The sequence below is a fragment of the Mycteria americana genome, chromosome 6 (genome assembly GCF_035582795.1).
Source record: "Mycteria americana isolate JAX WOST 10 ecotype Jacksonville Zoo and Gardens chromosome 6, USCA_MyAme_1.0, whole genome shotgun sequence".
Lineage (NCBI taxonomy): Eukaryota > Metazoa > Chordata > Aves > Ciconiiformes > Ciconiidae > Mycteria > Mycteria americana.
The window spans coordinates 71,209,050-71,224,685 of NC_134370.1; the positions used below are offsets into that span (position 1 = coordinate 71,209,050).

At 43.0% G+C, this 15,636-nt stretch overlaps 1 protein-coding gene across 2 annotated transcripts; it reads right to left on the reverse strand.

Moving 5' to 3' along the window:
- Positions 1-407: 407 nt before the first annotated feature.
- Positions 408-14,471, reverse strand: TUBGCP4 (tubulin gamma complex component 4). 2 transcript variants are annotated; one of them, XM_075506571.1, is made up of 18 exons: positions 14,328-14,471; positions 14,119-14,247; positions 13,393-13,515; positions 12,835-12,888; positions 12,332-12,388; positions 11,673-11,752; positions 10,765-10,966; positions 8,596-8,761; positions 7,313-7,437; positions 6,539-6,589; positions 6,024-6,129; positions 5,575-5,682; positions 5,200-5,338; positions 4,545-4,722; positions 3,473-3,607; positions 2,187-2,303; positions 1,592-1,731; positions 408-1,272 (listed from the first exon to the last, which is right to left on the reverse strand). In XM_075506571.1, the coding sequence occupies exons 1-18, from the start codon at positions 14,403-14,405 to the stop codon at positions 1,260-1,262; spliced, it is 2,001 nt and encodes a 666-aa protein (XP_075362686.1). In that variant the 5' UTR covers positions 14,406-14,471; the 3' UTR covers positions 408-1,259. The 2 variants fall into 2 exon arrangements, with proteins under 2 accessions (XP_075362686.1, XP_075362687.1); XM_075506572.1 differs by lacking the exon at positions 14,119-14,247 and having other exon boundaries at positions 14,328-14,458.
- Between the last annotated feature and the right edge of the window lie 1,165 nt (positions 14,472-15,636).

A 15,636-nucleotide genomic window follows, 5' to 3' on the forward strand; every position in this document is an offset into this window, starting at 1 on the left:
GAGCAGCTGTAGTGCACTGAAGATGCCAGGCCTTATACTTGCTGTCTTTTGTTACTGTGTCTTTCTGAGTGAGCAGAGAGGAGTTTTTTCCCCCAAGGACATGTAACTTTCTCAAGAGCTGCAACTTCAGATACTGTGAAAATACCAACCCTTTGAGGAGAAGGCTGGTTTCCTGGCAGCCTTTGTGTTCAAATTGGGAAACCCAGTCCTACGCCCCAGCGACAGGCTGGAGGGCTCTCTTCTGCCACTCATCCAAATAGACTTATGGCAAGACAGTCTGTTATCACAAGGCTAGGAAATCTTAGTAACATGCAAGAAGTTCCTGCCAGATACCACTTTTCATTGAAAAAGGATGCTGTGCTGCTCTAGTCCCTTTGCACTTGGCTGCTGACATTGACAATATTCCACATAAGTGCATGACAAGATGGTTTTATTTTGGTTCAGCAGGATAGTCACTAGTAGCATGCTAAATGGTCTTGAATGAAAACAGTACATTCAGAGCCGGCATCCCAGTTAAGAGTCTCCTTAGTTTTAGTTCTAGCACACTTCTCTGCCAGCAGAGGGAGCTTTGTCCTTTGCATAGGGCAAAGCTCCTACTTCTGTCTTGATGTGCATCATTTCAGCACACAAAATGTATTAAATTTTATAGAAAAAGCATGTGACATCACTAGTGGCTCCTTTACCTATACAGATATGCTAGAACAGTGCACTGTATGAGAAGAGATTCTGAAAATCTACTCCTTCCCTCCCCCTTTACCTCAAACTGCTATTGCAGTTGTTTCATTTACCTGGAGGTATGTATTTGATGAGCGGACATTGTGTATTGTAAATCAGTTTACTGCACAAGTGGAACTCTTGAATACAGCCAAAACTTCATTCATAGTCAAGAACAGTAGACTACTTCCTCCATACTCCAACTTGCAAAGGATCATAGTCCAGCTGAAGAGTCAAGACATCGTAATTCTTGTTGCTTTTCTCACTTTCTGAAGAGGCACAGACTGCCTCCCTAGAAGCATTTGTAAGTATATGCAGAGCTGTAGAAAGCATGTTTTTACTAGCTCAGAAAAAATGGAGTAGCTTTCTGCGATCGCTGGGCAGCCTCACGTAAGTGGCATCCTGCCAATTCCTTCGGAAACAGCGGTTCACCAAGCAAGAGCCAGCTATGAACTAAAATTCACTTGAGTGCAAACTCTCCAAGGGCACCAGTCTCCACTGCTTGATGCATTGTTAGTCACAGCCTGAAGAAAAGGTCTTAGTGCTTAAACCCCAAAACTGCAAGAGAAGGGTACAATATTAACTACATGTTGAAAGGAATTCCCTTTATCAACCCGCATCAGCATTTTTTCAGCCAATATGAGCTAGCAGCTAGTTCAACTTCATGCCAAAACAAACCTGAAGGGGAGAAAGTGTATGAAAACCAAAAGTGAACTCATGCGGGTTTGTTACTTTTCTGTCACAGTATTTAGCAACACTTTGCTTCTAATTATTTTGGCTTACACAATAAATAAAAATGATTTATGATCATTTAGATCACTTTGTACTTCCAAGTACCTCCGGATAATGCTACAAGCAACCCTGAAGATATTCCTACCTGCCCAAGGTTCCTCCAGCCTGGGTGTAGTATTTGTTATAATCCAAGCGTAGCAGCAGTTGAGCTAAGTCAGAGTTTATCTGATGGTTGCGAACACTAGAGAGAATCTTGAAAAGAAGTGATGACTGACGACTGAATCCCTACAAATTAGAAGAAGTCAGTTCTGGGCACTCTCAAGAGAGCAAGCAAGCAAGCAAGCCAGCCTTTCATCTCTGTTCCTGCCTAAACAATCCTTTAACAGCCTGAAAAAAAGAATCACTGCAAGAGAAGTGATGCTTGTGGTCCAGTATAAGGTAAGCTGTCAGCTGCAAGAATTATTAGGTGTTAGGTATCTAAAAGGAAGGGCAGAGGCACAGGCTGATATCCACCTGCTTTCTATTCCAATAGCATAATTTCTGCATATCTGCCCACATTCCTCTCTGTGCACATAGAATTTTCGGCTCAGGAACAGTTGATTAATTAAAATCATTGCAAGCACTCATGCAGAAGGTCTCGGCTTAAACCCACTACCGTCCTACAGCTGTTAAAGCCAAGATGACCGCTTAGGCAAATGTCTGCATGGGAGAAGAACAGGTCCATATAAACATAGATTCACCTTCACCAAAATACTGAGTTGTGCAGCTCCCCGTTCGTCTAATGGGCCCAGATTCTGACTGACCAGAGAACAAAAACTATGACACAGATCCAGAATTTCATTTAAGCAGTGGAAAACCTGCATGGGATAAAAAGTACAAAATAGTAGTTTAAACAGAGTTCAAACCCAGAGAAAGCTGTTCTTAGTACCTGAAAAGCTGCAGCATTCATAATCAAGATGTTGCTGACACCATGTTTTTCAATCAGTAAGGAAGATGTTAAAGCACCCACAGCATTTTTGTAAGGTTTTCTACAGAAAAAGGACTTAAATGGTATGCTGCATCTTTCCCTCCCACCCCCAACCTTTTGCAGACATTACTGGCGAAACAGCGACTGGCATGAGCCATCCACATAGGCACGGAAGTTGGACATTGGCTTCCCTATCCAACCCACAGACCATCATTGCAGCTTCGGGACTGAGAAGGAATAATAAAGAACAGCAAGAGCTCTGGTTCAAGGCCTTGGTTTCACTGTTCACAAAACCTGGAATTTCTTTATCAGTGGGTCAAGGTAACTTGCCTTCAAGAGTGTTAAGAAAGCCCGAAGTCCCCACAGACATAACTACTGGAACACTTAAAGTTCCAGACTGGATAACTATTCCGCCACCTTTATGCTATAGCCTCATAGACGGAGCAAAATAATGAAACAAATAATGAAACAAAATAGTGATACCTGCGGTATCACTGTGTTGCATTGAGACCAGCCTTTTTCGGGAATGTTTTTGTGAGGCTACGTGTTTAATAAAAATGCCGGCAATGGTGTAACATATTCTTGAATAAAACAACAATAGAAAATACCCTTAAAGTCCACTCAGGAACATCTGAACTATTTTTATCCTCTAAAGTATAAGTAAGAGAGGGATTTTTTTTCCTGATCTAATGCATTTCAGAACGAGTCTCTCAGGAATACAGCACTATGCTAATTAGTACTTCTTTAATAAAACTGCCTGTGAGAAAAATATAGCAACAGAATTTAAGTTAATAAGGTTAACTGAACACTGGAATAATCTTGATTTAAAATTGCCAGGAATGCAGCATCCACACTCACCAACTGTAAATTAAGTGATTTTAATTCAATTATCTGTTCTAGTTTATTCCTGCTTTATTCCTAGAATTGTAGTCTGTGCTCTGCAGGAGATTATCACTGATCTGTTTTAAAAGAGATGGTTTGTCATATCTGCTCAAAAAGGTGTGTGTCTTAGGGCAGTTGCAAAATTTGTAGAAAAAGGTGAAAACAAGACCTACTTACCGGTTTTAGGAGGATGAAAGACTGAGCCAACAGATTACTTAAGAAATGATCGTGAGCCAATCGTATACTCTCAAAATCTCGCGTGGCATTTATCTGCTGCAGAAGCTGTGAGAACTGAGATTCCAGTACATCCACCTGATGGATATGTAAAGAAATACCATTAGTTATCTTGAGGAATGGCAGTACTTCAGACCAGCCAGAAGTTTTGTGTAACTTACTTTCCTTATTGCTACTGTTACCTTAGAGGCTGAGGATCACCCTCTCTCTGCCTCCTGAATGGGGAATTACATACAACAGTGGTAAATGACTGGGGGGGGAAACAATTTTTGATGCCTAAGTATTATCTAAGTAGAAAGGGAAATGATAACTTTCTTTAAGATTAACTATTGGAGAAGTATATAGCATGTAAACGAAGGTATTTGATTGTAATCATCTCTGAATTTTACACTGGGAGATACTACCTGGAATCTCAGGACAAAGGCGGCACTGCAAAAGCTCAGCCGGATTACTCTGGAGAATCTAGAAAGCCAGGCCCCCTCAATTCAGCTGTTATGGCTATTAACAAAATTGTATGTAATTCTTACAAAATCATGCTACTAGTAACTGGTGTTTACATTTGAAAAGCTTCTTTTTTACTTCAAATGGCCAGAATATGGCTTCTTTCAATTCTTCTTAAAAAAAAAACGAAGAAAAAACCCCAACAAACCAAAACAAAAACTTGTCACTTAACTCCAACTGAAGTTCATTTAAAGGGGCAAGGGAAGAAGTCAGGATGGTATCTTAATAATGCTACTTCAGAGATGACTGTGGCTTCTCACAAATGCTTAGTAACACTAGAGTGCCAAAACTCCTGCATTTCCAGTAACACTGATTCACAAGTCCAAAAACTTTATATTTGTAGCACTAAGTCTGGGAACTCAGAGAAAGTTCTAGACTTGTTCCAAAGGAAATCCTCATTTCCTTAAGGTACAAAGAATCTGAACCCTGAAAGACAGGACTTCAGTGCTCCCTCCTTGAATTTCTGCCAGTTCCTCATTAACTGATACAGTTCACCTTTCTCTATAATCCTGACCTGCAGATAATACTGAAGATTGTCCACAAGGAAAGCCATGTGATCCCTCAGACGCCACTTGATGGCATCAGTTCTGTTAGATTTCAGGTGTTTGCGTTGCATCTGGAGAGCCCAGCAGTGCTGTAGCTCAGCCTGGACTCGTCGCACACTCAGGAGGTATTTGAACACAACATTGTACCTACAGTCAAAAAATACAAAAGTGTTTAAGATTAAAATCTTCCTTGGGCGCAGGTACTGAAGAACATCACAATGCAAGACTGGAAAAAGAAACAGGAGGTGGCTGCCTGCCAACAGACAGGGTAGGTCAGGTGATGGTCCATCTCAGAGTAACAGATTTCTGCTTGTATTGGTTACTGACCTAAAAAATACAAAGTTAATTTAACCGTAAAGAGGGAAGAGCTGGCAATGTTTTGTCAAAAAGTAGCACTGTTTGTAAAATACTGCAGATCTGTCAGCATCTTGCAGGTCTTACTGTCATTACAAGTACCCCCAATATGAGTAAGCGGAAGGAGTAATTTTAAGGTTCAAGGAGCAAGCTAAAGTATTATAGCTCTACCTTTCTCTCCGTAGAGAGGAAAAAACCCCAACATGTTAGTGAGTGCCTGAGATCAGGGAACCTATAGATGAATATACAAAGACCATACCTACTACTTACTTCTCCAGAACAGCAGGAGTAAAGAGAATGTGCAGTGGCCATTGAACTTTGTAAGAAAGGCCCAGAGCTGCCCATCCAGATGCAGGGGCTTCACGTGGAGATAACTCCCGGGAAGGCCCTTCACGAGTCTGAGAAGTATCTGAAAACAAATGAGGTGCTGAATTAAGCTGTCTTCTCAGTCAAGACAACCATAGCAAGGAAGAAAAGGCAAAAGAACAGAAGTAAGAAGAGCCAAAGCAGGCTAGGCCATCACATAGGGCTGCAAAGGGAACAAAGTTAATATTTCTTTAACTTCAGAGAGGGGTAAGTAATAGGACTTGAAGACAAGGTCATCATCTCCCCTCTTAACTCACTACTAAAAATGCAAGTAGATACCTTTATGCTCCTTTCCATGATACTCGATGGTTAAGTGAAGCAGAGGAAGAAGGTTGTCGTCATCTAACAGTACCTTATGAGCAGACTGCTGAAATGCAACGTTGACATCTGACAATGAGAGAGCACAGGTATCAACACAAGATGATGCAGCTAGTGCTAATTTTGCACCCGTTAATTATTTATGCTTGGCCATAAAAGACAACACTGACAAGCTATTTCCACTATTTTCATTTAATTCCAGTTTCAAATATGGAGAGAAACCTGCCATCTGAAAGTTTCTGAGATGTTATTTTCACCCACTCTGAGAGACATTCTAATTCACAAGCGCTTTCAAAACTAAGGACAACATCTAGAGGAGAAGATAGAGCTCTTCGGTACTGAACATTGCTAGCCATTTTCCTGCTATACCACAGTGAGGACAGTTTGGTAAGTGAATAAGCAACACTCACCATGTTCAGTTACAGCCGTAGGTGGTGTTTTTAACATGTGCTGTGCAGTGTCAATGAAGGCCTGAAACAGCTCACCTCTTCCCAAAAGGTAAAAGTCTTTTATAATCTGTGGAGATAAATTTTTTGTATATAAGCATATCAAAAACCGAGCAGAAATTTTAAGCATCCTAGCTGATAGCATCCATTTTTATTATTGCTTGGACAACTCCTGCCATTTCAAAACACAGGTGGAGAGCTATGAATTTCATCCAGTGCCCAAAAAGTCTATGCTGTCTTTGCTTCGAGATGCAAACCACAAAACCACATTCACATACCCCTCTAACTCTGTCTCTGACCAAGTTCTATCACTCTGTGCTCATTCTTGAGACCTGGAAAATGAAAACAGCTTTACCTAAAAGAAGAAAGTGCAGAATCTAAGACAGTAAAGTATTTAATGGGAAAGAGCCATTAAAAAAGAAAGAAAGAAAAAAACAATTCAAGCTGCTGTAGCAAAAGCAAGCTAGCAGTTACATTACCTTCAGTTGTCCTAGTAAATCTGATTCTTCCACCATCAGTTTCCAAAGATGCTAGTGAGGAAACAAAAAACAAACAAAAAAGAAACCTCGCCTCAGATTTATCTAAACCCATTCAGCGAGAACAGTAGCTGGCTTAAAATACTTGTGATGCATACAAAAAAGCACCTATGTAAAATGCTATATAAAGCACAAGAGAACAGACTACGAATCCTGTGTGTAGGCAGCCCATGCTACTAGTTAGAACACTCTTGATGTATACCAGCAAGAAACTCTGCCCAAGAAACATGAAGACCCATGACAAAAATTAAGCAAATTCTTATGAGATCAGTTCCACCCTAGCTTTGTTCTCACTTCTCTAACCTCCCCATCTTCTCAGGTTTCCCCCCGCCTCAAATTAAAAAAAGATTAAAAACTGCCAAAGCAAAGAATTTGTCCAGTGAGACGCCATCTATTATGCTGAAAGCATGATGAAAAGTTCTGAAGTCATTGCAAGTGAAATAAAAAAATACATATATATATATATATATATATATATATATATATAAATTCCCTTCTTTCCCCCATGAAAGTGAATAGTATTTGTTAAATGTCCTTTTGTCATTAGAAGTTGGGGTAACATGAAGCTCTGAGCCCCGTAAGAACATAAAAGCTACCTGCAGCATTCACACGCTTGTCCAATCACTGATTCTAAAGAGCCCCCTTCTTCTCCCAGTCTTTCACAAAACTGAAGAGCTCCTCAGCCTGTACAGTAGTTATCCTTCCTAGGATCCTTACCTCAGCAACAGTGCTCCGTATCCAGTCAACCACTGATTCAAAGTCCACCAAACTAAAGAGCGGTTGCTGCTTGAGTCGATGTAGCTCTGCTGCAAAAGTGTCCTCCTGGTTTTTTAGGATGGAGCCTGTGCAGCAATGAGAGAAGTATTTTGGACAATAAAAAGGAATACCATTTGGAGAAGTGCAGACCCCTTCCAGCACAGTGGGGCAGAAAGGCTGTCCAGGCAGCACCATCTCAGGTCTGGCGAGGAACGTGAAGTTAAGGCGGCCTCAAAGTACAAGTACCAAGGTACAAGATTACTATTGCAAGTACAGTTACAGTATAGACACTTGACATGGCAGTGCTGTGGTATCAGTAAAAACCAAAAATATTTTCTATGTAAATGACTGCCACTAACAGCCCTTTTCCTGGGACTGAGCTAGGTCTTTGAACCCACAACTTTTCTGCCACATTAACCAGTTGGTTTCGTTTTCCACCCACCCCTACCTCTTTCAAATCTATCCTACTGCCTGAACTTGGGGATTTTTTGTTTTAACCAGCTAAGCTAGAAGACCAATTTCGTTTCACCTCGCTTCTCCTAAGGCAAGAAAATAGCCCAGTTTAATTGGTCCTTTGTTCTCTGCAATGTCACTCAAGTCATTTGAGTGCTTTTGCATAGAAAACCTCAAGACAGAGCCTCCACAGTAGTCCTCCCCAACTGGTGTAGGAATATATTTCCAAAACCATCTCCAATGTAAACTTATCAGGCTCTCAAAGAGAACCATCAGCTGGAATTGTCTCTCTCTTGCTGTCTTAAAGGCTCCATCTTGATCATTTGTCTTCCACAGCAACCTTTGGGACCACCTTGCAATGAATCTCTTATGCTTGTGGGTGCATTTTAATCCTATGACACCATTCTGCAACATATACACTCAGAGCAAGATGTGCCCTTGTGTCTGTCTGCACCTTTCAGGGACAGGGATGCAAACTGAAAAGAAAACACGACCTTTGCAATTGCTTTATTTATCCAGAGCAAATCACATGGTGACTTGTTGCTGGAAACTTGGAGACTATGTTTGGAAAGTGGTATTATTTACTCATCGTGTTCTTATACTGTTCCCTTGGAATCAGTCAGAAGCAGAACACTGGGACCACTGCTCTGTCCTGGCACAACCATCCATATGTTCTGAAGAATATCAGCCAATAGTCAGTGACTGTTGAGGAATTCATTAACGCAGCATTTTGGGAGATACTTGTTAGTCACTCATAACTGAGCAAAGGCCGCAAGAAAGATGTTCCTTACCTTTTCTGGTCAGGTTAACATTTTGATTCTCAAACATCTGTACAGATTCTCCCACAAAGAGGATTTTCTCAGCAACCCGCACAGGAATGTATGAAGGCAGCATTTCTACTCGCAGAGAAAACTGTTTTAGAGATGGAGCTAACATGTTCTCCTCCTCAATCAAGCGCTGTCAGAGACCCCGGGGAAAAGAAATCAAGCAGAAAAAGTGTGAGAAAATCAGATAGAAAAGGTGTATAAAGGGGGAGGTGTGTGTGGGAGGGGAATCCAAATATATTGGAAGTAAGCAGAAAGGTAGCAAACCTGATTTGCATCATTTAAGTAAGCCTGCAAACTTCTTTATACTTCTGGTACGCTAGCAGATCTCCCTAGAGAAGGCATTCCTTTCATCAGAAAGGGGAGCAGAAGTGGGAAAAGGAGAAGCTAAACCTTTGCGGAATAGCAGCAAATTGGCTCTCCCAAAGGATAATGTTACATCAGCAAAAGGAATTTTCGTTGCAACTGCATTACATTAGGTTTTTTGTAGCCATAACAATGTTAATTAGCATTACAAAAAATAATTCTCCTCTACACCCATTCCTATACGTTTTAACACTGCTAGAACACTTGTGATACGCGCCAGATGTAAACACCTCCACTAGTGAGCAAATAGGTTAAAGATCTGAAGGCTTACCAGCATAAATTAGGCAATTTTCTCAGTTCATGTGAAAGGTGTTTAAAACAATACAGTAAGTTATAAACTTTTTTCTGAATGTATTAATAAAGAACTCCAAGTACAGAGGCAAGATTTTCCTTCAGAGAAGCAATACTGATTATTTAATTTGGCTTTCTTGTTATTGGAGAATTAGGGTCATTAGTCCATAATCCAAAAAACACCATGCTAACAAATTTTTGAGAACGTTTGCCATCTACAGAACTCTTCACTTTAATAGGAGAGTTCAGTATAAGTTTGTATACTGACGTTAACAACTTGGCAGTTCTTAAGATTCTTCTGACGCTTTTCGATGAGGAAATACCCAAGTATTTTATTAGTCTATCCCATCAACACTCAGGATTTCTTATTTTACTCCATGACTGTAGAATTGCCAACACTTTTAGTCAATAATACTGAAGAAGAGAGTTAATTAGGCTCTCTTGGTATCATCTTCTTAATGCCTACATTTTCCACCGTGGATCTAGAAGACTCACCAATTTTCACGTTCTTCCTATATCCGATACAGTGAAATAATAGATTGTTCACTAACTGCCTTTTAAAGTTTTCCCTTGTTTTTGCCTGTGTGTAGTCTGTCCTCACCAGAGACTGGTTGTACAGGGCACTTAATTAGAATGCAACGCAGGGTGTTTCGGGGGTGAATCTGCCATGTGTTCACAGCCAAGTTGCATGCAGCACACTAACACCATGGGTGCCCATGAAATGTCTTCTCACAGTGAACTAGAGTGTGAATTTACAGAGTTGCACTTGCTTCTCACTGGTCCCTGATGCAAACACTATTCTGATGCACAAAATGTGGAAGATTACTCCATTGAGAAAGCTGCTTTGCACAAGGACACTCTAATGGTATGCATCTACATGAGGAGTTACCACATTTCACCGGTATACTGGCAAGTTGCTCCCTTGCTTAACTTAGCACATGTTCTTAGCAGCCTCTTGACTCTCACATAGCGCATTTTTCCCCAGTAACGTCAGTAGTATTACCCTGTTAGGTAACATTTGCACAACAAACAGTTGTGCAAGAAAGGTACCCGACCCAGCTGCCAACAGAAAGAGTGCAAATCAAGTCAACACGCAAGCTCCCCACGCCCTTTCCCTTGCAATTGCTCACACTACCACCAACGCCTACGTTGAGCAGATCACACTGTTGACTGTAAGGAATCAGAAAAGAGTCAGTCAAGAGCAGGGTGAGTGCAGCAGTTCCAATTACTTGACATCAGCATCTACACAGATTCCATCCGTAGGGCTTTCTGCCCCAAGATTATCCAGCTGTGCCAAATGATACGTCTCTGTCCTTTATGCCTAGCTGCAATCTATGATAATATTCTGTTGATTTGCCATCCTGCCAGGTCTCAATATATGTCCAGTCTAGCATAGCTCACACTGAAGCAGAAGACAATATGTTTCTTCTTTAGTTCCCCAAGGACCGAAGGATGCCAAGCTATGACTTGCAGTCTTACCAGGTCCTGCAGTTCTCGTAGCTGTTTTCCTGTAAGTCCCCCAATTCCTAGGTCATCGTCATCTTCTTCGGGTTGGCTAGGGACATTCCCAGAAGAGGGGCCCTGTTTGATAAAGAACTCTTCATGTTGGTCTAGTAGCAATCCATGCAGCATCCAGGCAGAGAGCTGCTTATACATGACTCCATGACACACAGCCAGAATCCTGAGGTCAAGAGAAAGAGACAGCGGGGCCTTTGCACACAGTAATCAAAACCTCATTGTACATCATGCTGGAAAGTCCAGTTAGTCAGCCAGGCAATATGGCAAGTGCTAAATGGCTAATGTGGAATTTTATAATTTTTTTTTTTAAACAGAGAAAGGTGGACCGATCACTTGCAAAACGAAACTAACGTACCCTCTGAATATGTGGCTTCTCCGCAGAGATCTGCTAGTATACCAGAAGTATAAGTAAGTTTGCAGTAGCTTCCCAGTCCTGCTGTTTCTACTCAATTACCATTTCAGCATGAACACAAATTATCTTTTAAGTAGTCTGACTCTGACTTTCTCCCCAAGGACATACAAACCTAGCAACACTCACCCAGTCACATTTATCCTTTTGAAGGATCAAAAAACAGTAACAGGTCTACCATAAGCAAAACAGCTCACATAGACCTCAAAAGAAGAAAAAACATAGGGTCTGAACTTTCCTCAGCCCTAAGTCCAAAGTACGGAGAAAGCCTTAATTCCTGCCATAAGCCTGCTTTAGATAAATAATGGGGACTGTGACAGTTTTCCCTGCACGCTACTCCTACTTTTATATCATGCAAGCCTGTTTTGCATGTGTTGTTTTCACAAGTAAGAGAAACACTTTGACGCTAACTCCAGTTACTACAGAAGAATGAAATAATAGCTTTACTGTATCTACATACTTCTCAAGAGCACTGCGAACAGGAGGCAGCCCCCCACAGCTATGTTTGTGGACCGTCTCCAATATCTGACATCCATGAATCTGCAGAAAGAAAACATGGTTAGACTAGGTCGGTTATTTGGATCTGTACTGACCTTTTCGGACATTCAAACACTACGCTTTTGTCTAAAAAGAAAATGCCTTAACAAGCTGCACAAGTCTTACAGAAAGATGCAACATACTCCATGTAGTGAAGACAGAGGCCTTCTATGTGCGGCTCCACACCCAAGCTTCTCTCAGAAATTTCCCTTAACAAAAAGTAAGCATCTCTGGAGTCTGAAAACATTAGCTTCTGCCTTTTTTTTTTTCTTCCCAGGTGACAGTGGGAGAAAACAGACTCTGAAAAGAAGAAATTCCAACCAGCAGCATCTCGTACCATGAAATGTATCGTGAATATAAAATGCAAGTCATCAAAGATCATACTGATAATGAAAAAGTCAAATCCAGTGTACATGGATTTGCAAAATAGTTACTCAATACTTACAGGAGTACTAGGAATAGGGCACCCATTACCAAAACCACATTCTTTCCTAGTATTAAAGGTTTGGAATGAGGGCTGAAAGAACTTTATCAGCTAAAGAGGAAACTTGTTAAGAGAAACTAGCTACAATTTTACTGTACCTTCTGAGTCTTGATCTGTTCCACCATGACCATCACAGAGGGGAAGAGTAACTGAAACTGCAGAACAAGGAGCAAAATATTGAATTAGATTGCTATGCAAGGGAGAGAGAAAAACTATACTTGAGTAAGTGTGGACAGCAGCTGATTACACTAATTTAATGAAACTATCATCCAGCTTTCCCCACAAATTAGAAACATGACAAGAAAATCTCTAGGAAGAATGTCCTCCCTCCACTGGACCAAGATGTATGAAGTTACTATATTCCAGTTGGAGTTGCAGCTAAACACAGGCAGTGAGGAATATGCAAGGGTCAAGGTGGAGGACCTAAGCTTGTGTCAAAGTGCAAGTGATCTGAGCATGATTAAGGGACTACAAATGTAGAGGTGTTAAAAAGAAATGGCATGACATGACAAACTCTTATTTATCCCACCCACTTTCTTATTAGACTCAAGGAGTGATAAGAGTAACCAAAGAGCACTACCTGTTTATTAACATGACATACCTGGTCCAAGGAATAATTAACATGTGAGATGGAAAGATGCGGGTCGGCCAGAAACTGTAAGAACAATAAAGCAATTAATGGAAATTAAAGTAAGGTATGGATAAGTAAAAAAAGCATGTTTGGCTCTATACTCCAAACCTTCAGTTCCCACAGCTTTTTCTCCCCCCCCATATTTTTGGGCTGTGTCCCATTGTAGGCTATAACAACCACTGGATGGTGACAGTACCCAAGATATGACAGCTGCTAATCTAGCAGACATTAATCAAAGCCTTTACAATGGAAAACAGAAGTCACAATAGTCTGAAACAGCACTGGGCTCCGAGGCAGATGGGGCACTTACTGATTTGAAGGTAGAGGGGACTTAATACTTATTAGAATGAAGAGTCATTTACAATGGCACCTCACAGGAATAATTTGGAAGACATCCCTGATGCGGAAAGGAAAATACCTTGTCTCCTCTTTAGCTACTACTACTTAGCACATTAACTGCAGAAATGACAACTTTCCACAATCTGTCAGCAGCAGGACAGCCTCTTGTTCCAAGTCTCTCTCCTTTACCTCTTGTTCTAGGTCAAGTAGTGCCTGTCGATATGGCTGCAGCACTGAATCCAGACCTGTGCAGAAGGCTCGCAAATAAATGCCATGTAATCCACTCTGGTTTTGCTGAGATGGATGATGGTCCTGAAACCAAACAATAAAATCTACATGAGCTCCCCAGGGCAGGACTAAAGAGTAATGGAGTTTCTGTGCAGCGTTACACCAGCAGCCAGTGGTCCAAACATGTTGAGATGCACCTTAGCCCGCCAGAAAGTGCCCAGAAAAAAACAGAAGTTTGTCACAAGGGGAATTACTTGAGCGCAGTTATATTTAGCTCTTCTGCGGACATGTGCAAGTGCTGGGAACCACTGGTAACTTCAGCGCTTCTTTGTACTTATGCATGCCTCTTGGATCTCAAAGCTCTTCACGAACCACGAGGAGGACTCGCTACAACACACAGATGAGCATCCTGGACAGTTCACAAACCCTGGCCAGTCTGCAGTGACCAGAAATTACAGTATGCTTCCCCAAAAATGAGATCTGACATTTGGTCCCTCTTTCGCTGTTCTGCGCCCTCCCTTATTCGCATGGCACAGAGCTTTCTGGAGCTCTGCTCGGGAAAGCGCGTCTGTTCGTGCCGGCGCGGATGTGCCCCGCAGAACATCCGTGCCTCCGGGGCAGCTTGGCCGGACTGGCACCCGCTCCGTTCTGCCCGGGAAATACAAGGGAGCGGAGCGGCGGCCCCACCTGCTGCTGTACGTGCCCCGTGTACTGCTCCACGAATTCGGCGAAGCGGATGTAGTCGGTGCCGAGGCGGCAGAGCCGATTCAGGACGCTGGTCTCGCTGGGGTGCAGGAACGGCAGTTCCTGAGACACCTGAGGGGGGAAACGGCGGTGAGGGCAGGGCGGGGCGGGGCGGGCCGCGCCGGCCGGGGCCGGCCGGGGCCGGGCCGTACCTGCAGGCCGCCGCGCTTGCTCCAGGTGAAGGCCGCCCCCGGGTACCCGCTCAGCGCCAGCAGCAGCTCGTGGATCATCCTGCCGCGCCGCGCCGCGCGGGCTGCTGGGAAGCCCGCAAGGGCCGCCGGGAAGGGCGGGCCTGCGCGGCGGCTTCAGCGGGGCCCGGGACGGGGGGGGGGGGGTGGGGGTGGTGCTCGCCCTGCGGGAGCGGCGGAGGCCGTTGTGCTGCGGGGGGCAGGGCCTCACCGGGCACGGACAGGAACGGGGCTACGCGAGGGCGGGCGCGCCGGCTTGCTGGAAGAGTCAGCGGGAGCGGCCGACCGGGCCGGACCGCGTCGTGAGGGGCGCCTGGCCCTGGCCCTGGCCCTCGCCCTGGCCCTCGCCCTGGCCCTCGCCCTGGCCCTCGCCCTGGCCCTCGCCCTGGCCCTCGCCCTGGCCCTCGCCGGTCTTGGGGCGCGTTGGCGTTCACTTGCTGCAGGAGGATGGTTGAGTAACGTGGGTGGCTGTGATGGCATGGTCCAGAAGGTCCCTTCCAGGACAATCCCTTCTAGGTTGATTTGTAGTTTTGGTATTCCTTACCAGGTTTCTTTATCAGTTTCTCATATTATTCGTCAGTGTTTTATCAATACCGGTTTTACCTTTCTCCATTGCTTGTCTTCACTTTCTCTTTTAACCCAGGTAGCCTTTTAATCAAAACTGCCCACTTTCAAAATTGTAGAGTTATCTAATAAACTGGGTTTTAGCAATCTCCTTTTCATTTTCTTTTTCCTATTTTTGGCAGTGTTTTCATGTGCATTTTTACTCTTCTTCATTGAGAAGAAGTTAGTGTTAAGTATCATATAACAGATGTCTGTTAAGTGTCCATTTTAAAGGTGTATTTGGCTCCTGATCAGCTTGTCACAATGAGGTCTGAAATGTGGGAAGAACAACTTCTGTTGCGTTCTTACAGGGATGAGTAAGTTCCTAGTACATTGCCTCATTTGCTGAAGAATTTTTTCTTCTAATACGGGCTCTCTGACATGTATGCATTTGCTTTCCATAGCTATCTTCATGCGTAACTTGGGAGCCCCAACAGTATCGTTCTATCATGTATCAGTATAATAAAACCACCCGCTTTATATTGACAAGGCTTCTATCGTCTGAATAAGGACTGAGGAATTTGGCTGGGCATTTGTTGTTAATCATTGACATACATATCGCAGTATACAATTGGGTCAGGAAAGCTGTGTGCCATTCCTGGTTTTAGGAAGCTGCATTTGAGCTTTAGCACAAGCTTCAATCCTGCAGTGCTGAAGTTAGTGGCAGTCC